This window comes from Dasypus novemcinctus, chromosome 20 (genome assembly GCF_030445035.2).
Source record: "Dasypus novemcinctus isolate mDasNov1 chromosome 20, mDasNov1.1.hap2, whole genome shotgun sequence".
NCBI lineage: Eukaryota > Metazoa > Chordata > Mammalia > Cingulata > Dasypodidae > Dasypus > Dasypus novemcinctus.
In genome coordinates, this window is record NC_080692.1 from 4,054,750 (window position 1) to 4,078,794 (window position 24,045).

The 24,045-nt window shown below is 38.0% G+C and overlaps 1 protein-coding gene across 1 annotated transcript; it reads right to left on the bottom strand.

Moving 5' to 3' along the window:
• Positions 1-21,826: 21,826 nt before the first annotated feature.
• Positions 21,827-22,777, bottom strand: LOC101424567 (olfactory receptor 14C36-like). Its single transcript, XM_004471008.2, has one exon. It carries the CDS (start codon positions 22,775-22,777, stop codon positions 21,827-21,829), a length of 951 nt encoding a protein of 316 aa, XP_004471065.2.
• Between the last annotated feature and the right edge of the window lie 1,268 nt (positions 22,778-24,045).

Below are 24,045 nucleotides of genomic sequence, written 5' to 3' on the forward strand. Positions count from 1 at the left end.
TCCCTTGCCTATTCTGGATATGTCAAGGAAAATAAATTTTGCAATATTTTGAGACTGGTTTCTTTCACTTAGCATAATGTTTTCAAAGTTCAACATGTTGTAGTATGTGTTAGGATTTTATTTATTTTTATTGTCAAATAATACTACATTGCAGAGCTATTTCAAATTGTATTCACCATTCATAAGTCAATAAACATAGGAGTTTTTGGCATGTACCCAGAAATGAATTGCTGGATCATATCATAACTCTATGCTTAACATATTGAGTTATTGTAAAACTATCTTAAAAAGTTGCTGTCATGCTACCTCCCCATCGTCTTTGAATGAGGGACTAAAATCTCCATATTTTCCTTGACAGTTTTATTTTTATTAAAACCTTTCTAGAATGTGTGTAGTGATACTTTCGTGTGCACCTTGCTAGTATATCTCTGGTACAATTTTGATAAGCTAAGCTGAGAAATTTTAAAGACTTAGAATAAGTCAAACCAAATATCAAAAAACTGTGGGAAATAAAAATAACAACAAGAGAAAGCAAGAGACAGGAATTAACCACCAGAGTAATTTCACTCACATATCCAGATGCCTAGAAAGCAGCAAAAAATTATAAGCCAAACTAGGACACAGGAAGAGATGGCCATCCAATCAAATAAAAACCTAATATCCTGAAGACAAACAGAATTTAAGATAATTAATCAATGGTAATTACACAAATTTTCTAAATCAATTCAAAGAATTAAAAGAAAATATGATTAAAGAGAAAAAGGGTATTAACAAGACACTGAACAAGCATAAAGAACAATTTGAAAACCTGAAAAAAAGTAACAGACTTCATAAGAATGAAAATCATATTGGATGAGATTAAAAATACATTAGACACATATAAGAGCAGATTTGAAATATTCAAAGACAGAATTAGTGATTTCAAAATAGAATATCAGAAATGGAAAATATAGGAGAACAGAAAGAAAACAGATGGAAAAAATGGAACAGGGTCCCAGAATTGAATGACAACAAAACACCCAAATATATGTACTGTCAATTCAGGAAGAGAAGAGAATATAGAAGGGCCAGAAAGAATATTTGAGGAAATGATTGAGAACTTCCCAATACTTATGAAAGACAAAATACCAATAACTAAGCAGGTCAATGCACCACAGGGAGAATAAATCTGAATAGACCTACAGTGAGACACTATTCAGAATGAGAAATATCTGTTATAAAAAGAAGATTCTGAAAGCAGCAAGAGAAAAGCAAACCATCACGTACAAGGAACCTTGACAAGATTATGTGCCAACCCCTCATCAGAAACTATGGAGGAGAGAAGGAATTGGGATGATGTATTTAAGGTATTGAAAGAGAAAAACTGCCAACCAAGGATTCTGTGTCCAGCAAAGCTTTACTTTAGAAACGAGGCTGGGTGCAAAGTCTTCACAGAAAAACAAAAACTGAGAGAAAAGTTGTCAAAAGACAAGATTTATGAGAGATATTAAAGGGAGTGATACAGCCTAAAAGGAAAAACAAGGGTGAGAGAATTGGAGAAGTGTGTGGAATTGAAGATTAGGAAGGGTAAATCAAAGGGTAAAAAGACAGATAGTCATTTAATATCTAAAAAGAAAGCCAAAGAACAAAATGGATAAAGTATGTAATGCCTGTACAGTAATAACATTGAATGGGTCTTTTTGTCTTTATTTATTTTTTTAATATTATATTAAAAAATATGAGGTCCCCATATACCCCACACCCCCGTCCCCCACTCCTCCCCCCATAGCAACAACCTCCTCCATCATCATGAGACATTCATTGCATTTGGTGAATACATCTCTGAGCACTGCTGCACCTCATGGGCAATGGTCCACATCATAGCCTGCACTCTCCCACAGTCCACCCAGAGGGCCATGGGAGGGCATACGGTGTCCAATAACTGTCCCTGCAGCACCACCCAGGACAACTCCAAGTCTCGAAAATGCCCCCACACCACATCTCTTCCTCCCACTCCCTACCCCTGGCAGCCACCATGGCCACTTTCTCCACACCAATGTCACATTTTCTTTAATTACTAATCACAATAGTTCATGAATAGAATATCAGTAAGTCCACTCTAATACATACTCTATTCCTCCATCCTGTGGACCTTGGAATGGTTGTGTCCACTCCACAACTATATCAAGAGGGGGCTTAGATTCGTAATGGATGCTGGATGCAATTCTCCTGCTTTCAGTTGTAGGCACTCTTGGCTCCCTGGTGTGGTGGTTGACCTTCTTTACTTTCATGTTAGCTGTGTGGGGTAAGTCCAATAAACCAGAGTGTAGGAGCTGAAGTCATAACATTGAATGTTAATGGCTTGAACTTCCTGAGAGGTGAAGGGCAGGATGGTGGCTGCGTGAGCTTGCCTGGTAGTGTCTCTGCAGGGGGCGGCTGGGCAGCGTTGAAGGCTCTTTGGGACCGCGCTGTTTCGGGGATTTTTGCTGGTTGGAAGGTGTCTGGACGTCAATTCGGTGGGAAGGTAACAGAGAGGATACATCTATAATATATAAACGGAGGTTCCAGCTGGGCTTGGGAAGTTCCCTCCTTGGGTGGGCGGAGCCGCGGTAGCGGGTGCTCCTGAAGCTCCGGAGTCGCGGCGGCCAGGATTTTTGTTTTTTTTTTTCCTTTTACTAGAGGCTTTGCAGTGCTGAGAAATTCGCGGATACTGGGCTGGCTGGTGAGGGATTGTTGGGACAAGACTCCTTTGCAGATTGATTTGGGGAGACAGACGGTGTTTTCTTGTGAAGCGGGGGACGTTTTTGGTCGCCGGACAGGGGGGGTAGTGCTTCCGCCTGGAGCCCCATCCCCACAGGTCCGGCTGCCGATCTGCAACGGAATTGGATTTTGGACAATAAGGGGACACAATTGGGAGACTGTTGTAGGGTGCAGTGAGGGAGGAGGACACGTCTGGAAGCTGATTGGGGGATATTTTGCGAAGTTTGGGATTTCGGATCTTAGAGTCTGTTTTCTGCGTTTCCAGCTGAAGCCCACCCCACCCGGCGGGGCTTGGGATCTGGGTCATTGAACTGGCCGTGGTGTAGAGGCGCCCTCAAGTGGCCGTTGCGAGGGAGCACAGGGAGGGAGCTGTCCAAAGGCTGATACCCTGAGGAGTTAGGTGAATTTCAGGGATCAGAAATTCAATATAAAATTCGCGGATCTGGCTTCCCCCACGGGGCTGGCACCCAGCTACGGGGATCCCTGAGGGCTGTGTTGCACTGCGGGGCTCCTAAGCTTTCTGTGGACCAGATTTGAGCTTGCCAGGTCTGGGTCCCCTGAACTCTGGCGGTCCACACCCGAGACTCACACCTCTTGAGTCTTCAGTGTCTCAGACTTTCCACGCCTGAATCCATCACGCTCTGGGGTCTACCTGGGGTCCTTGAGTGCCCTGGACCTTAACGTTTGCGTTTTATCTTTATTGGTTCATATTGTTTTGTTTTTATTTTCACTTTATCTTATTTTTTACTCTTTTTGACGCCCTGATTGCTAATATTGCATTATCCCCTAGTCTTTTCTCCTAGTGTCTCCCCCAAAGTCCTTTTTTTTTTTATACAGATATTTAGGGGTTTTTTTGGTTGTTGTTTTAGATAGTGTTGCAATTGTGACACGTGTATACCTGTATCTCTCTCCCCCCTGTCTGTTCCCCACCGTTTGCCTATCCTCTTTTTCTTTCTTCCTTTCTTCTTGTCTTTCTTTTTTCTTTATTATAATTAGTGTTTTTTTTTCGGTTCTCTCTTTCCCTCTTGTCCCTCATTTTCCACTTATTTTATTTTAATTCAAGTACACAATACGTGCTACAGGGAACACCTCACATTTGCTGGGTTTTCCCATCCTCCACTGCCTCATTTCTGTGTGAACTGATTTAGGCTACCTACACTATCCCTCTTCCCCTGCATCTTGATAACCACTATCATCTACTGTCTCTCCTATATTCCACCCCCCACCTCCCATTCTTTGATCCACAAAATGTCTAACTCTTAATTTCTAATACCTTTGTTCTGTTTTCTGTCTGCTATCCACTCTTGAAACTATTACCTTTCTTTTCTTTTTCCTTCTCTCATGAAAATAATAGCTTTGTAGTTCATACCATATTCCGCCTATATTCAGTCATCTACTTCATAAAAGATACTCTACCTACAGCTATAACTCTATACAATCTACATGAATCTAACCTCCATCCTCCCAGATCTCATATTCTTGCTTTGTTAACATACATTACCAATACCACTTTACACTTTACCCTTGCTGACACAATTGCCTTTCCCCAACACTAATACTTTCTTCTAAAGTGAGCTTAACCAACAACAAGTAACTTGAGTAAGAAGAAAAAAGTGACAAAGAGAAGATATAACACCTATGCAAAAATAACAACTAATTAACCTCCAAAAGCAGACAAAGAAGCTAAGGAACTGATTAAATTCGTCAAAATAAAGAGATGACCAGAAAGCAACAAAAATCTACAAACCAAACCAATAATCAGGAAAACATGACTGAATCCAATCAACAAACCAATAATCACGAAGGGGAGCAAAACTTGGCACAAGCAATGAAAGAACTCAGAACATTTATCACCGACAAATTTGATGCAGTAATGAAAGAGGTTAACAACATGAAGACATCACTTGGAGGGGAAATTGCAGACATACGCAAAAACATAACAGATATGATGGGAATGAACACCACAGTTCAAGAAATCAAAAATACACTTGCAGCAAATATCAGCAGACTAGAAGAGACAGAGCAGAGAATTAGTGATGTGGAAGACAGTACCTCAGAAATCAAACAGATAGTAGAAGGGGTCAATAAGAAGATAGAAAAAATCCAATTAGGATTTAGGGACCTGAATGACAATGCAAAACGCTCAAACATACGTATTATAGGCATTCCAGAAGGTGAAGAGAAGGGAAAGGGGTCAGAAGGAGTGTTGCAGGAAATAATGGCTGAAAACTTCCCAAATCTACTGAAAGAGACAGATGTACATATCCAAGAAGCACAGCGCACTCCACAAGTCATAAACCCCAACAGGCCCACCCCAAGACATATACTTATCAAATTATCCAAGGCTCAAGACAAAGAGAAAATCCTAAAAGCAGCAAGAGAAAAGAAAACCATCACATACAAGGGAAGCTCAATTAGGTTAAGTGCTGATTTCTCTTCTGAAACCATGGAGGCAAGAAGACAGTGGTATGATATAGTCAAGGTACTAAAGGAAAAAAACTTCCAACCAAGAATACTCTATCCAGCTAAACTAGCATTCAAACATGATGGAGAGTTCAAAATATTCACAGAAAAACAGAAACTGAAAGAGTATACCAACAAGAAACCTCCCCTTCAAGAAATTCTAAAGGGAGTTCTGCAGGAAGAAAGGAAAAAACAGGAAAGGCAAAGTTGGAGGAGAGTATAAGACCAACAACAACAACAAAAAAGACCAAAAAAATATACAAACAAAATATGACAAACACAAATCCAATCAAAATATGGCTAACACAAATAATTCCTTGATAGTAATAACACTGAATGTCAACGGATTAAACTCACCTATCAAAAGATTCAGACTGGGACATTGGATAAGGAAATATGACCCATCCATATGCTGTCTACAAGAGACACATCTTAGACCCAGAGACGCATGGAGATTGAAAGTGAATGGCTGGAAAACAATCATACAAGCTAACAATAACCAAAAAAAGGCAGGAGTAGCTATATTAATATCAGACAAAATAGACTTTAAATGTGAAACAATTGTGAGAGACAAAGAAGGATACTACATTTTAGTGAAAGGGAAAATCTGTCAAGAAGATCGAACAATCATAAATATCTATGCCCCTAACAAGGGTGCCTCTAAATATGTCAGGCAAACGCTGGAAAAACTAAGTGAAAGAATAGATACATCTACAATTATAGTGGGGGATTTTAATACACCACTATCAACTCTGGAGAGAACATCTCAAAAGAGAATCACCAAAGAAACAAAACATCTGAATAGTATATTAGAGGAGCTCGATCTAATAGACATATATAGATCGCTACACCCAAACACAGCAGGATATACATTTTTCTCAAGCGCACATGGATCATTCTCCAAGATAGATCATATGCTAGGCCACAAAGAAAGGCTGAACAAATTCAGAAAGATTGAAATCATACAAAACATTATCTCTGACCACAGTGGAGTCAAGCTGGAGATTTGCAAGGGACAGAAGCCCAGATTTCACACCACAATTTGGAAATTAAACAGCACACTCTTAGAAAAACAGTGGGTCAAAGAGGAAATCTCAAAAGAAATCAATGACTACCTTGAAACAAATGATAATGATAACACAACATACCAAAATTTATGGGATGCAGCAAAAGCAGTACTGAGAGGAAAGTTTATAGCCATAAATTCATATATCAAAAAAGAAGAAAGAGCAAAAATCGAAGAACTAACTGCAAATTTGAAGGAATTAGAAAAACAACAACAAAGTAACCCAACAGGAAGAAGAAGGAAGGAAATAACAAAGATAAGAGCAGAACTAAATGAAATAGAAAATAAGAAAGCACTTGAACAGATAAACGAGACCAAGAGCTGGTTTTTTGAGAAGATTAACAAAATTGACAAACCTTTAGCAACACTAACAAAGAAAAAAAGAGAGAAGATGCAAATACACAAAATAAGAAATGAGAAAGGCGATATCACCACTGATCCAACAGAAATAAAGACTATCATAAGAGGATATTTTGAAAAACTATATTCCAACAAAAATGACAATCTAGAGGAAATGGACAAATTCCTAGAAACACATAAGCAGCCCATATTGACAAAAGAAGAAATTGATGATCTTAACAAACCAATCACAAGCAGAGAGATAGAATCAGTTATCAAAAATCTCCCAACTAAGAAGAGCCCAGGGCCAGATGGCTTCACAGGTGAATTCTACAAAACATTCCGGAAAGAACTGACACCAATCCTGCTGAAACTATTCCAAACATCGAAACGGAAAGAACATTACCCAACTCCTTCTATGATGCCAACATTACCCTAGTACCAAAGCCAAACAAAGACATCACAAGAAAGGAAAATTACAGACCAATTTCTCTGATGAACCTAGACGCAAAAATACTTAACAAAATACTTGCTAATCGTATTCAACAATACATTAAACGTATTATACACCACGACCAAGTGGGATTCATCCCAGGTATGCAAGGATGGTTCAACATAAGAAAATCAATCAACGTAATACACCATATAAACAGATTGAAGGAAAAAAATCACATGATTATATCTATTGATGCAGAAAAAGCATTTGACAAAATACAGCACCCTTTCTTGATAAAAACACTCCAAAAGATTGGAATACAAGGGAATTTTTTGAACACGATAAAGAGTATATATGAAAAACCTAAAGCCAATATTGTTTACAATGGAGAAATCCTAGACTCCTTCCCTCTAAACTCAGGAACAAGACAAGGATGCCCACTGTCTCCGCTCCTATTTAACATTGTCTTAGAAGTACTTGCTCGAGCACTGAGGCAAGAACCAGAAATAAAAGGCATTCAAATTGGAAAGGAAGAAGTCAAAATGTCATTATTTGCAGATGACATGATCCTATACATAGAAAACCCTGAGAGATCTACAACGAAGATTCTAGAACTCATAAATGAGTTTAGTAAAGTCGCAGGATATAAGATCAATGCGCAAAAATCAGTAGCATTTCTGTACACCAATAATGAGCAAGATCAGGAGGAAATCAAGAAACAAATACCATTCACAATAGTAAATAAAAAAATCAAATACTTAGGAATAAATTTAACTAAAGAGGTAAAGAACTTATACAACGAGAATTATACAAGATTGTTCAAGGAAATCAAAGAAGACCTAAATAAATGGAAGAGTATTCCTTGTTCATGGATAGGAAGACTGAACATTATTAAGATGTCTATCCTACCAAAAATGATCTACACATTCAATGCAATCCCAATAAAAATCAACGCAGCCTTCTTTAAGGAACTAGAAAAACTAACTATGAAATTTATTTGGAAAGGAAAGAGACCCCGAATAGCCAAAGACATACTGAAAAAGAAAAACGAAATTGGAGGAATCACACTACCTGACTTCAAAACATACTATAAAGCTACGGTGGTGAAAACAGCATGGTATTGGCATAAGGAAAGACACATAGACCAATGGAATCGAATTGAAAGCTCTGATATAGAACCTCACATATATAGCCACATAATATTTGATAAAGCCACCAAACCCTCTCAATTGGGAGACAGTGGCCTATTCAACAAATGGTGTCTGGAGAACTGGATAGCCATATGTAGAAAAATGAAAGAGGATTACCATCTCACACCTTATACAAAGATCAACTCAAGATGGATCAAAGAACTAAATATAAGAGCCAAGACCATAAAAACCTTAGAAAGCAGTGTAGGGAAACATCTACAGGACCCTGTAATAGGAAATGGATTTATGAATATCTCACCAAAAGCACGAGCAGCAAAAGAAATAATAGATAAATGGGACTTCCTCAAAATTAAAGCCTTCTGCACCTCAAAGGAGTTTGTCAAGAAAGTAAAAAGGGAGCCCACACAGTGGGAGAAAATATTTGGCAATCATATATCTGATAAGAAACTTATAACTTGCATATATAAAGAACTCCTATATCTTGAAAATAAAAAGATAAACAACCCATTTAAAAAATGGGAAAAAGACTTAAACAGACACTTCTCCGAAGAAGAAATACAAATGGCAAGAAAGCACATGAAAAAATGTTCCAAATCTCTCGCTATCAGGGAAATGCAAATCAAAACTACAATGAGATACCATCTTACACCCATAAGATTGGCAGCTATGAAAAAAACAGAAGAATACAAGTGCTGGAGAGGATGTGAAGGAAGGGGAACACTCATCCACTGCTGGTGGGAATGCGGAAGGATCCAACCATTCTGGAGGACAGTATGGCGGTTTCTCAAAAAACTAGCCATAGATTTGCCATATGACCCAGCAATACCACTGCTGGGTATATACCCAGCAGAACTGAAAACAAGGACACAAACCAATATATGTACACCAATGTTCATAGCAGCATTGTTCACTATTGCCAAAAGTTGGAATCAACCCAAATGCCCATCAACAGATGAGTGGATCAATAAAATGTGGTATATACACACAATGGAATACTACTCGGCTGTAAGAACAAACACACTACAAACACATGTGATAACATGGATGAATCTTGAGAACCTTATGTTGAGTGAAGCAACCCAGACATTGAAGGACAAATACTACATGACCTCAATGATATGAAATAAACAAGCTGCCCTAGATAGCAAGAGACTGAACGATAGGCTTACAGGAAATCGGAGGGTGGAGGAAGGATATGAGCCGATGTCTGCAGGGGTGGAATTTAAGATGAGATGGTGGTAAGTATGAACACAAAGAAGAGATAAAATGGGGGCAAGGGGTTGCCTTTGGTTGGGGCTTTACGGGTTTGAGGGTGGCTGGGGAGGGACGGTTGGGTAATGTTGCCCAAAAGTGGGGGGAGGGAGGGGTAGCATACGAACACAGGAGAGGGTTAGGAGGTGGTGGAGAGTAAAATGCCGAGAAAATAATATCAAAATATAATAAAGAGGGTTACCTGTTTAGAATGCTCGGAGGGGAGGGTCTGATGCAGGACAGGCTCCTGGGGAATGTCTAAATGCTCATTCTGCCAGAGTGGGTGACACCATGGGGTAGAATCCAAAGTAGTGAGAGTGGGGGTGGACCCACATCCTGGGGAGGACTAATGCCACCAAATAGAGGGAACTCTATCCCTCGAGAGAAAGGGTGGCTCCCAGGGCATTGGGGCAGATGAGCAAGTTAGGCCCTAAACACTATTCCATCTATCTCTGGAAGTGGCTCCTCAGGAAACGGAGGTTGGCTGTCACTGTGGGCACCAAGGTGGAAGGGAAAATGGACGTTAAATGTGTGGAACCAAAGTAAATGGGGGGCAAGGGAGGAGTTTCTTGAGAGTACACAAGGATGGATATAAAACATGTAATATTACACCATAACATATAGGAGACGACAGACTGATAATGTAAACCATAATGTAAAACATAGGAGAACTAAAAATGTAAAGAACTGTGTATCCTAAAGTATGCACCATAATGTAAGCACAGATATTACCATGTTAGAAAGCTAATATCTCAGACTCTGTACATCACCTTAAGTAAATTTGATGTGAATAGGGTGTAAGAGTATCGCTGTGGAAGGAAAAAGGTGTTGTGGTGGATGTATGGGAGTGCTGTATATTATATACATGCATTGCTGTGGTCTAGGACTCCTACAAAGAAATGCTGAATAATTAGGGGGGGGGGGGGGGAAAAAAGGATAGGATGTGGAATTTTTTCAAGTCAACATTCTTTATCTAAGTTCTTTATCTAACTTTATCCAAGTTCTTTATCTATCCTTTAAACCCATCGCTATATGCCATTCCCTAGTAAGGGACCATGACATTATATTGGGCTTCAAATTTCGGGGAGTTCTGGATCACAGAGTGTTTCAACAATGGCAATGGAGGGATACTGGTATGGGATACCAATGACAGGTGATATATGGCTGACAGGGAGCTGTACAGAACATATGTCCAGGGTGCATGGTAATGATTGGATATACTCATAGTGGCAACAATTAAAAACCCAGCAGGGGGGGTACTGGGTTCCTGGCCAGTGGTGCTCTGTCGTGGTCCCTAGGGGAGCAGCGATAGTCTCCCAGGTACAGCGGCGGGGACCGGGAGGGAGTGAGGGTTCAACAGTGAGCCCCTGATGCTAATGACTATGCTTGTGAGCTGATAAACCTAAAATAAGAACAAGGCCTAGAGCAACATTGTGCCTGGGAATTTCCTCCTGTCAGCCTTCATGTTACTCAAATGTGGCCAGTCTCGAAGCCAAACTCAGCATGTAAATGCAATGCCTTCCCTCCAGCGTGGGACATGACACCCGGGGATGAGCCTCCCTGGCAAAGAGGGACCACTATCAAATACCAACTGATGATGCAACTGGAAAAGGACCTTATACGGAAGGTTCAATGCGGATCAGCAGAATATCCATGTCTACATAAAATAACATGACTTTAAAATGCTGTTTGACCTAAAGTAAGGGGGAAATGGAAAGGAGAAATGAGTTTATATGGCTACGAGTTTCTAAAAAAGAGTCTGGAGGCTGGCAGAAGGATTGCCCTCATGCACAACTGAGCAGAGTCAGAGAGACAGATAAAGCAGATACATCCCCCAGATATTGGTTCCTATGAAGGCTAAAGAGACCCATGAGAGTTATGGTCATGGCCGATGGGGTTTACTACCAGGGCAGATGGCCCCTCTCTGGAAATGGTGTTTATGTGTGATGAATCTGGACTCGGATGGGATCTCCCTTCATAAGACTTTCATACTAATCTGCTGGAGGTGCAGTTAATGTTGGGGTTTAAGATATATTTAGGGGATTTGAATCTCTGGACTGACAATGTGATAGCCAGATCCTGAGCCTCAACAGACTCCAGCACCTACAATCTGATTTATTGGACTTACCACACTCAGCTAAGATGGAGGTGAAGAAGGACAACCACCACACCATGGAGCCTAGAGTGATTACAACTGAAAATGGGAGGATTGCATCCAGTATCCAGGTGGAATCTGAGCCTCCTCTTGACATAAAGGTGCAATGGACACAACCAATCCAGTGTCCACATAGAAGAGGTGGCATTGGATTGGGAAAAGTGGACATAATGGACAAAGGGTATGGGGAAAGGCAGGAAGAGATGAGAGGTGGAGGCATCTTCGGGACATGGAGCTGCCCTGGATGGTGCTTCAGAGGTAATCACCGGACATTGTAAATCCTCACAGGGCCTACATGATGGAATAGAGGAGAGTATGGGCCATGATGTGAACCAATGTATATGAGGTGCAGAGGTGCCCAAAGATGTACTTACCAAATCCAATGGATGTGTCATGATGATGGGAACGAGTGTTGTTGGGGGGGGGGAGAGGGGGGGTGGGGGGGTGGGGTTGAATGGGACCTCACATATATATTTTTAATGTAATATTATTACAAAGTCAATAAAAAATAAAAAAATTAAAAAAAAAAAAAAAAAAAGATATAGTTAGGGGATTTGAATCTCTGGACTGATAATGTGATAGCCAGGTCCTGAGCCTCAACAGACTCCAGCACCTACAATCTGATTTATTGGACTTACCACACTCAGCTAAGATGGAGTTGAAGAAGGACAATCACCACACCATGGAGCCTAGAGTGATTACAACTGAAAATGGGAGGATGGCAGCCAACATCCATGTGGAATCTGAGCCTCCTCTTGACATAGAGGTGCAATGGACACAACCAATCCAATGTCCACATAGAAGAGGTGGCATTGGATTGGGAAAAGTGGACATGGTGAACAATGGGTATGGGGAAAGGCAGGAAGAGATGAGAGGTGGAGGCGTATTTGGGACATGGAGCTGCCCTGGATGGCGCCTCAGAGGTAATCACCGGACATCGTAAATCCTCACAGGGCCCACTGGATGGAATGGAGGAGAGTATGGGCCATGATGTGGACCTTTGTCTATGAGGTGCAGAGGTGCCCAAAGATGTACTTACCAAATCCAATGGATGTGTCATGATGATCGGAACGAGTGTTGTTGGGGGGGGAGAGGGGGGGGTGGGGGGGTGGGGTTGAATGGGACCTCACATATATATCTTTAATGTAATATTATTACAAAGTCAATAAAAATAAAAAAAAATGGCTTGAACTTCCTAATCAAAAGACATAGAAAGATAGCATGTATTAAAAAATGAACCATCTATATGTCGTCTATGAGAAACTCACCTCAGATGTAAGGAAACAAACAGGTTAAAAGCGAAAGGTTGGAAAAAGATATTCTATGCAAATTGTAACCAAAAAAAGCTGGAATAAAAATGGAAATATCAGACAAAATAGATTTTAAATGCAAAACTATTATGAGATGAAGAAGTTCATTATACATTAATAAAAGGTGCAATTGAAATAGTTAGTAATACTAACTATTTATGCACCCAACCTGAGTGCCCCAAAATATATGAGGACACACTGGTAAAGCTGAAGGAAGAAATATACTCTACAATAATAATTGGAGATTTTAATACAACACTCTCAGTATTGGATAGAACATCTGGACAGATGATAATAAAGAAATTGAGAGCTTGAATAATATAACAAGTTAACTAGTCCTAACATATCTATAGAGCATTGCATTAAAAAACAGTTCGATGTCTATTTTTTTAAAGTGCTCATGGGTCCTTCACCAAGATAGACCATATGTTGGGTCACAAGACAAGATTCAATAAAGTTAAAAATTTGAAGTTATACAAAAAACTTTCTCTAATCATAGTGGAAATTAATAATAGATGGAAAAAGGGAAAATCCATAAGAATATGAAGATAAAACAGCACACTTCTTTGACTCAGCGAGTCAAAGAAGAAATTGCAAGTGAATTCAGGAAATATATTGAGATGAATGAAAATAAGAACAACATATCAAAACCTATGGGACACTCCAAAGGCAGTGCTGAGAGGGAAATTTTTAGCCCTCAATGCCTACATTATAAAAGAAGAAAGAGTTAAAGTTAAAGATTTAACTGCATACCTGGAGGTACTAGATAATGAACAGCAAACTACAAATTAAAGTGAAGGAAAGAAATAGTAAAGATCTTAGAAGAAACAAATGAAATCAAGAACAAACAATAGAGACAATCAACAAAACCAAAAGTTGACTCTTTGAGGACATTATTAAAATCCGCAAATTCTTAGTTAGACTGACAATTATAAAAATTGATAGGACAAAAATAAATAAAATCTGAACAAGAGGGGGGCATTACCACTGACCCCACAAAAATAAGAGAAATACTATGAAAACCCTATGCCAAAAAACTAGGCAATGCAGATTAGATGGACAAGAACCATGTACACAGACCTGAGAAGAAGAAGAACTCAACAAACCAATCAAAAGTGAAGAGATTGAAACAGTCATCAAAAACCTCCCAAAGTTGAAAACCTGGGAATTTTGCCAATCATTCAAAGAAAATGTGATATCAGTCTTGCCCAAGCTCTTCCAAAACATTAAAAAGGAAAGAACACTACCAAACTCATTCTTTGAAACTATCACCCTAATTCCAAAACCAGATAAAAATACTACAAAAAAAAAAATCACAGAATAATATCCCTAATGAATGTAGATTCAAAAATCCTCATCAAAATACTGGCAAACAAAATAAAAATGAACATTAAAAGAATTAAATGCCATGTTCAAGTGTGTTTTATCCCAGGTATGCAAGGGTGTGTCAACACAAGGAAATCAGTGTGATAAACCACATCGATAAATTGAAGAAGAAAAATCACATGAGCCTTTCAATTGATGCAGAAAAGACATTTGACAAAATACAACACCTTTTCTTGAAAAAAAATTCCAAAAGATAGGTATAGAATGAGGTTTTCTCAATATCATAAAATGCATATATGAAAACCTACAGCTAGCATTTTAGTCAATGGTGAAAGACTGAATGTTTACCACTGAGATTGGGAATAAGACAAGGATGCCCACTGTCAATATAGTGCTAGAAATTCTAGCTAGAGCAATTAGGCTAGATAAAAATTACGAAAGGTACCCAAAAAGGAAAGGAAGAAGAAAAACTTGAACTATTCACTGATAACATGATCCTATATCTAAAAAATCCTGGAAAACCCACAACAAAGCTACTAGAACTAAGAGATGAGTTCATCAAAGTGATGGGATACAAGTTTAATACACAAAACTCAATAGCATTTCATATACTACTGATGTGCAGTCTTAGGAGAATGGGTAAGAAAAAAATCTATTTATAATAGCAACTAAAACAATCAAATATTTAGGAATAAACATAACAAAGGCCATACAGACCTGTATTAGGAAACTACAAACCATTGCTAAAAGAAACAGAAGGAGACTTAAATAAATGAAGGGACATTCCATTTTCATGGATTGGAAAACTAAATAACTTTAAGGTGTCAATTCTACCCAAACTGAATTACAGATTCAGCCCATTCTCAATAAAAATCCTAACAGTCTTTTTTTGCAAAAATGGAAAAACTGATTCTCAAATTTATTTGGAAGTGTAAGGGGCCCTGAATAACCAAAAAGTCCTTAACAAAGAATAACAAAGTTGGAGAATTCTCACTTCTGGACTTTAAAGCATATTACTTACCTACACCTTTAAAAACAGCATGAAACTGGCATAAAGACAGACACAATGACCAATGGAAACAAATTGAGAACTCAGAAATAGACCTCACATAAAGGGATTTTTAACAAGGCTGGGCCAGAATAGTCTATTCAATAAACGGTGCTGGCTGCAATGGACAGCCTTATACATAGAAAGAGGATCCTTATCTCATACCTTATACAAAAACTAACTTAAAATATATCAGGAACCTAAATATAAAAGTGACAACCATAAAATTCTGAGAGAAAAATACAGGAAAACATCTTCAAGGTCATGTCTTAGGCAGTTGTTTCACACCCAAAGTACAAAAATCAAAACAAAAAATAGGTAAATGGCACATCCTGAAAATTAAACACTTTTGCATCTAAAAGGGCTTTATCAAAAGGATGAAAAGGCAGCTGACTCTATGTGGGAAAATATTTGGCAATCACACATATCCCACAAGATTTTAATATCCATGACATACATGGAGATCATACGCCACAACAATAAAAAGACAAACTACCTGATTTAAAAACTGGCAAATATCTTGAAAAGAAGTTTGTCCAAGAAAGAAGTATAAGTGGCAAATAAACACATGAAAAACTGTTCAACATCACTAGCAATTAGGGAATACAAATCAAAACTACAATGAAATATCATTTTACACCTATCTGACTGGCCACGATTAAAAAGTCAGAAAACTGTAAATGTTAGAGAGAACGTGGAGAGATAGGAATGCTTATTCATTGTTGATGGGAATGTAGAATGTTATAGCCCAGTGGAGGACTGTTTGGCAGTTTCTAAGGAAGTTGAAGGTAGACATGTCATTTGACCCAGAAGTCCCATTACTAGGTATATATTCAGGAGAAGTGAGAGCAGTGACATGAATAGACATCTGCACACCAATGTTCATAGCAGTGTTATTTACAATAGCCAAAGCTGGAAACAATGCAGGTGTCCATCAACTGATGAGTAGATAAAAAATTGTGGTGTATACACTCAATGGAATATTATGCAGCTATAAGAAGAAATGAAGTCACGAAGCATATGACACCATGGATGAACATGGAGGACAATATACTGAGTGAGGCAAGCCAGATAGAAAAGGACAAATACTTTATGATTGTTTTATAATGGACTAAGTATATTTTGTAAATTCATGGAATTAATAATTAGAATATAGGTTACCAGAAAATAGAAATATGGTAGAGAATGGAAAGCTGATGTTTAATCTGTGCAGTACTGGTTAAAAGGTTGTAAATCTTTGAAAATGAATGTAATGGTGAGAGCTTATCATGCTGCTTCTGACTAGCAGAGATATTATATGGGTATGACAGTTGTTGAAAGGGAAAGCTTAAGGACATATATATTACCAGAAGGAAAGATAAAAAATATAACTTGGAACATATAGTGAAACCTCACTTAAAATATGAATATGGGTGGTATTACATGTATAAAACTGTTTTCACAAAATATGAATACAGATAAATTAGCTAGAAGGAAACAGAATATCAGATATGTTAAAATTATCATTGAGTTGTAAGAGATTTTTATATGTTGTATCTGTAAATTCAATGCCAGTGTATTTAGATTGAACTGTATTTTATATATGACTTGCAATATGCTCTACCATTTGATAAGGTGCTTTGTCACATTCTTGGTAATGTCATTTGAACATGAATGTTTTATTTTCATTTGACTCTAAATTTTCTATTTTTGTTCTTGTTTTGTCTACTTATATTGTTGTGTCTAAGAATCCAATGATTAATATATGGTCATGAGATATTGCTCTTACAACATTTCTACTATTTTTATAATGGTATACCTTATATAGAGAGATATAATCCATTTTTAGTTAATTTTGGGATTGATGGGAGAAAAGTGAACAAACTCTTTTGCTTGCCTTTAGATATCCAGTTACTCCAGCACTGTTCGTTGAAAAGACTATTATTTTACCAAATGATTTGTCTTGGGCCCCTTGTGGAGGATAATTATGCATAAATGTATGTGATAATTTTTGAACTATCAATTCTTTTTAATGCTAATTAATGTAAAGGGAATTTATTCTCAATTTCATTATTTTAACTTCTTTTTATTTGCCATTCATGCATTTTTTAAAGTGTTACAGTTTAGGATATTAATTACATATACAATATGTGGTACCATCATCAGCATATTTTACCAAAATTTTTTGTCCTTCTAAACAGACCTCTGTCTCCATTAAGCAATAACTCCCATCTCCCCCTTCTGCTATTCCCTGGTAAGGTCAAATCTATTTTCTATCTCTATGAATGATCTTATTTTATATATTTCATATAAATGGGATAATGCAGTAATTGTGATTTTTGACCAGATTATTTTGCTTAGTGTAAAGTTTTCAAGATCCATTCACATTGATCATATATCAAATTTCATTCCTTTTAGTGAGGAATAATATTCTATTTTGTATCTATCTGTTGATGGACATGAGTTACTTTTAACTTTTTGCTGTTGTAGGTAATACTTCTATAAACTTTGAAATATGAGTATATGAAGCCTCTTTCAAATTTTGTGGTATATATCTAGGAGTGGAAATACCAGGTCATATGGTAATTCTTTGTTTAGCTTGTTGAGAAATGCTGAACTGTTTTCTTCAATAGTTATATCATTTTTTCTTACGAGCGACAGTGTAAAGTATTCCAATTTCTCAACAGCTTCATCAAAATTTGTCATTTTGCATTTTAAAATAATAGCCATCTGTGTCATTGTAAAGTGGTATCTCACTGTGATTTTGATTTGCAGTTCTAAAATGGCTAAATATATTGAGCATATTTTCATGTGTTTATTGACCAGATGTATATGCTCTTTGGAGAAATGTCTGCTAAAGTCCTTCGTCCATATTTTAAACTGGTACTTTGTCCTATTGCTGTGGAATTATAGAAATTTTTATTTATTTTCATTAAAGAAGTTGTGAGCTTACAAAACAATCATGCATAAAGCGCGGAACTTCCATACATCACCTCTCCACCTCCATCTTGCCATTGTTGTGGAAAATTTGTAACAGATTATTAGAGAGCATCATCAAAATATTACTTCTAACTAAGGTCCACAGGTTACATTTGGTGTATTTTTCCATAAACCTCCCTATTATTAGCACCATACATTAATATTGTAAATTTGTTATAGTTCAGGAGAGAATGCTCTCATATTTGTACTGTTATCCACAGTCTATCAATGACCACATGGTTCACTGTGTTGTACAGTTCCATGCCTTGTAAAATCCATCAGGGCAGGGAGAGAGAAGACTTATGATATGGGGGCATTTTCAGGACTTGGAGTTGTACTGAATGATATTGTAGTGATAAATGCAGGACATCATATATCCTGCCATAACCCACTGAATGGACAGGAAGAGAGTGTAAACTACAATGTAAACTATAATCCACGTGGTGCAGCAGTGCTCCAAAATGTATTCATCAAATGCAATGAATGTGCCACCCTGAGGAAAGAATTTGATGATGTGGAAGGAGTGGGGGATGGGGAGTGAGGGTATATGGGATCTTCTCATATTTTTAATGTAATATTTTGTATGATCTTTGTATCTTTAAAAATTTTTTAAATCTATAAAAAATTTTTAAAAAGCATACTCAGTGGCTCTCAGTTTCATCACAGACTTGTGCTATCATCCTTTCAATGTTTTCATTGCTTCAAAAGATATATATATATGGCATTTTTTATTAACCTTCTTATTTAATATTTCTGATTACTTTCATTTATTTTTGTGAATTTGTGTTTCCATTGTCTTTTTTTATTCAGTTTGTTCCTACCTCCTGATATTGTCAAATATATTTCAATTCCATACATTGTGAACTAATTCTCTACTTCATTAGGAATAGTGGAGCAACAAAGTGCCTCACTAATAAGGTGTTTTGCCCATAAATTTAATAAGAACTGGTAAATGATCATATCATGTAAAAGCAAGTAGGTGTGGGAATAGAAGACTGTTGGCAGGAGTACAAATTTGCCATCATTTTATTAATGCTAATGGTGGTATTTCCACATATGTAAAATCTATTTTATCAATTGCTATCAAATAATTTATTTTAGAAACATATTTTCATATGTGAACAAAAATGCAAGTACAATAATAGCTTTCATAATATTCTTGAAAATTGTGAAGTTTATTCTTGAGAACTGACTACTGGTTATTCTATTTGATATAAAAATTACCTTGAAAGAAGAAGTTGAGATTCAAGCAGACTTAATTTGCACATATTTCCCAATATACATCCAACCCAGACAACAGATGTGAAATTGTACATGCCAAGTACCATCTGGAGATAAGTGTCTCCTAGATCACTCACTATTTAAGTGTTTTGTTCTTCTGGTTGTTACACAGCTCACACAGTTCTTCAGTGACTAGTTCCATTTCAAAACATCACACAGTTTTCTTCACTTGGCTACTGACTATCTGTTAGGTCCCTTTGTGATTTTCTATCAACAGTAGTATAAAACCTGATTATGTTAGAGTTCAAATTTAATTTTAAAAAGTGTTTTTACAAAGGTCAAAGATAAACAGAAAGACAAAAAGACTGGGAAGGGAAGACCTAGTTTTCTTAGCATGGGAGGTGAGCATATAGAAAGACCTTTAGAATTTTTTATAGGATACTTCTTTTTTTTAAAAGATTTATTTATTTGTTTCACCCCCAACCCCCCTTTGTCTGTGCTCTCTGTCCTTTCACAGTGTGTTCTCTGTGTCTTCTTGTATTCTCATTAGGACGTTCTGGGAACTAATTCTGGGACCTTCCAGAGTGGGATAGAGGTGATCGTTCTCTTGCACCACCTCAGCTCACTGTTCTGCTACATCTTATTGTCTCTCCTTGGTGTCTCTTTTTGGATCATCTTGTGCCTGCTCTCTGCATCAGCCAGCACTCCTGCATGGAGTGGCACTCCAGTGTGGGGCAGTATTCCCCCATGTGGTGGCACTCCCATGGGGGCTGGCACTCCACATGGGCCGGCTCAATGCACAGACCATCTTGCCTTCAAAAGGAGGCCCTGGGTATCAAACTCTGGACCTCCTGTATGGTAGACGGGAGCCCAATTGCTTGAGCCACATCACTTTCCCTATTATAGATTACTTCTTTTTTTTTTTTTAAGATTTATTTATTTATTTCTACCCCCTCCCCCCTTCCCCACCCACCCTGGTTGTCTGTTCTCTGTGTTTGTTTGCTGTGCCTTCTTTGTCCGTTTCTGTTGTTGTCAGCGGCACGGGAATCTGTGTGTCTTTTTGTTGCCTCATCTTGTTGTGTCAGCTCTCTGTGTGGGCAGCACCATTCCTGGGCAGCTCTCCTTATGGGTGCACTCCTTGAGAGTGGGCTCCACTATGCAGGGGACACCCCTGCATGGCATGGCACTCCTTGCGCGCATCAGCACTGCACATGGGCCAGCTCCACACAGGTCAAGGAGGCCCGGGGTTTGAATCATGGACCTCCCATGTGGTAGACGGACGCTGTAACCACTGGGCCAAGTCTGCCACCATAAATTACTTCTTGACACAACTGGCAAAAAATGTACAAACCAGGAGAGTTTAAGGCATGTCCTCAAAGAGGGGAGCTGCTTGTTTTCTGGCAAGATTTTAGGCTCTGACCGACTTTCCTATTTTATCACTGGGCACTTGAGTAGAGAAACAAACATAAATGGAACCCAAAAATCAAGCCAGCTCTTGCCATTAGGACTATTCCACTCCAGTGTTTCCACACCTGTCTCCTACTGTCACATGTACCTGCAGGACTTACTACCCACACGACCCAGACGATCTTGGCACTGTGTATGATTCTTCTGTAAGCTCACAACTTCTGTCATAAAAGTATGTAAATATTATTTTAAAAACAAACTCTTGGTTTCCTCTCATGTTTTAATGTTGGCTGTGCCTGTCTCTCCCCCGCAAACCAACCTATAGCATCAAGCTTCCCAAAGTATTAGGCCACTATGAAATTTTGCTCTTCTCCTACATACTGATAATTTGGCTGGAACAACAACAAGAAATTAATGCCAAGACCAAAGCACTGGGTATTTTCAAATGAAATTTAAATAGGAGAGTAATAAAGGACACACAGCATCCTTGTTCTTTGGATCAAGACATTCTCCAATATGCATAAATTCATGTAAACCCACTGGAAGAGGATACCATAGCAGGTCTCCCCTCTTCCCTGAAACAGTGGTTTCTTAAAATTAGGTGTTTTTTTGTTTGTTTGTTTTTTTCACACAGCCATTAAATGTTATGTTGTTTAAACAGCACTTCCAATTTTAAAACACCAACACAAGTAGGAAACTTGCTGAAAGGGTTAAGGGACACTTCTCTGGGGGTACTTCAGAGTATACCTGGAAACTGCAACCTGCTGTGCTATTCGGTGCCTAGACCTTTTGCAACTTCAATGAAAAGTAAGTTCATTGAGGTAATTAAGACAAAAATGCATTTCTAAGTAATCCCCTTTTGGATGAAGGTCTTGCAAATTGAATCATAGGTAAACAAGAATTCCCTAAAACCCTAGTCTGAGAATTGATTATTTTCATGATTTAAAACTTCAGCTTCAAGTAATTATGCTTTTTCTTGAATAAAGTTTTCTCCCCATAACTCTCTTTATAGCCTCCTTTATCTCCTTGTTTCTAAGACTATAAATTATAGGATTCAAGAAAGGAGGGACTATAGAATAGAACACAGAGGTGAGCATATCCTGAAATGTAGGTGAGCTGGAGGAGGATGGCTTCACATGTACAGAAACTGCTGAGCTGACAAAGACAGTCACCACGAGGATGTGAGGGACACAGGTGGAAAAAGCCTTTCCTCGCTCTCCCCTGGTTGGAAACTTGAGCACAGTAGAAAATATGAGAATATAAGACATGATGATGAAGACAAAGCAGCTACCAGCAATCACTACCGCAGAGATAAAAATTAAAATTTCATTGTTTAAGGTGTCCGAGCAGGAGAGCTTCAGAAGAGAGGGTATGTCACAGAAAAACTGATGGACCACGTTGGACTGACAGAAGCGCAGCTGGAATGTGTTTCCAGTGTGGAATCCTGAGTAAGCCAGACCACTGAGTACAGAGACCAGAGTCATCTGGACACAGACCCGGGAGTTCATGATCACAGGGTAGTGGAGGGGCTGGCAGATGGCCACATAGCGGTCATGGGCCATGATGGTGAGCAACAGCAGCTCTACCATAGCAAAGAAGAGCACAAAGAAGATCTGAGCTGCACATCCAGCCATGGAGATTGCCGTGTTGTTAAGCAGGAAGATGACACATGCCTTGGGGACTGTGACAGAAATGTAGCACATGTCTAAGACAGACAGATTCTTAAGGAAGAAATACATGGGGGTGTGAAGTTTCCAATTGAAGGTGATTCCTGTGACAATGAGAAGATTCCCCATCAGGGTTGCCAAGTATATCAATAAGAATAGCATGGCATATAGGACTCTGAGTTCCCACACATCAGAAAATCTTGTAAGCAGGAATTCAGTCACAGTGGTGGAGTTGGGCATCTTAGGAACATTTCCCTTTGCCTTGAAGAGTCAGACAAATAATCCCTATGAAACATGGAGGATCCACATTTAAAAGGAATTAATCTACGCTCCTATTTTGCTTCACATTAATCCATTCTTAGTTTCTTTAATTTGTTTTGGTTAATATGACTTGATATAAAGTTTCCTCTTGCTCCTTTCAGTCTACTTTTTACACTTGTTTTGAGGATGATAGAGCAATAAAATATAATATTCATGAGCTTGTGTCTATGTTTGCATAAAATGGATCTTCTTGAAGATAAAGGTTTGCCTGGAAGATTAAAAAGATTTAACATAGGCTATTTCTATACATCCTTTTCTCATTAGACCTGTTCCATGAATGTTAAGATTTATGATAATATGATTTGTAGAATCAGAGTAGAAATCAAAGGGACTATTTATTCAGAGCTTATCAAAATATTATAATCAATTATAATCCATTCCATGACCAATAAATGATTACACTGAATACCATCAAACATTTCTCATGATTCTCTATGTACTCCTTGCAAGTACGTTGGTGCTTAGTTTTCTCTTTTCAAAAGAATCATTTGCAACTCTGGGTAGGTAAATATTACCTGTGGGGAAAAGCATTAATATATTAATATCAGGCTCATTAAATTTAATATGTTTATACTTCTGTGTGAAATACTGTTATCTTTTCCCATAAAATCTGAAATATTTCAGAACTTGAATAATCTGATTTCATAAAAAGTCATTTCTTGAAGTGTCAGTCATTAATGGTTATTATCCTCACACCTAATTCCTTCATAAAGTTTATTTTAACATTCACCCTTAGCAAAACCCTTATTTAACCCTCAAGTGCTGAATATTTTCTTCTGAAGATCCTTCAACTTTGAGTCATATTTTAACTCATGTCATCAAAATGGGAATGAAAGTCCTTCCTTGTTGCCTTAAAACCATGGAATGTACATTTGACTTGTTTATCCAGCCTCTCTAATTTCCTGTGCTAATGCTCTTCACCTTCCTGCTCTGTGTTCCTTTTTCTCCTGATAAATGTAACTGCTTATAGAGAAGTTCTGCTCATTGTAAGAAGGCAGGATGCCTGCCACTTTCAGACTGACCTCCTGAGCTCAAGATGAAAGCTTTCTCTCTCTGCTCCTCTTTATTTCAGAGTTCTTCAAAAAACTACTTCAATAAGGAGTTGTTTTTCTTGTTTTATCCCATCACATTTACTGAAAACTTACTGATAGCATTGCATGATAAATCTGATTGAAAATAGCTAAATT

Excerpts from the sequence above, each read along its gene's own strand:
- LOC101424567 (XM_004471008.2), bottom strand. The coding sequence starts at position 22,777 with ATGCCCAACTCCACCACTGTGACTGAATTCCTGCTTACAAGATTTTCT.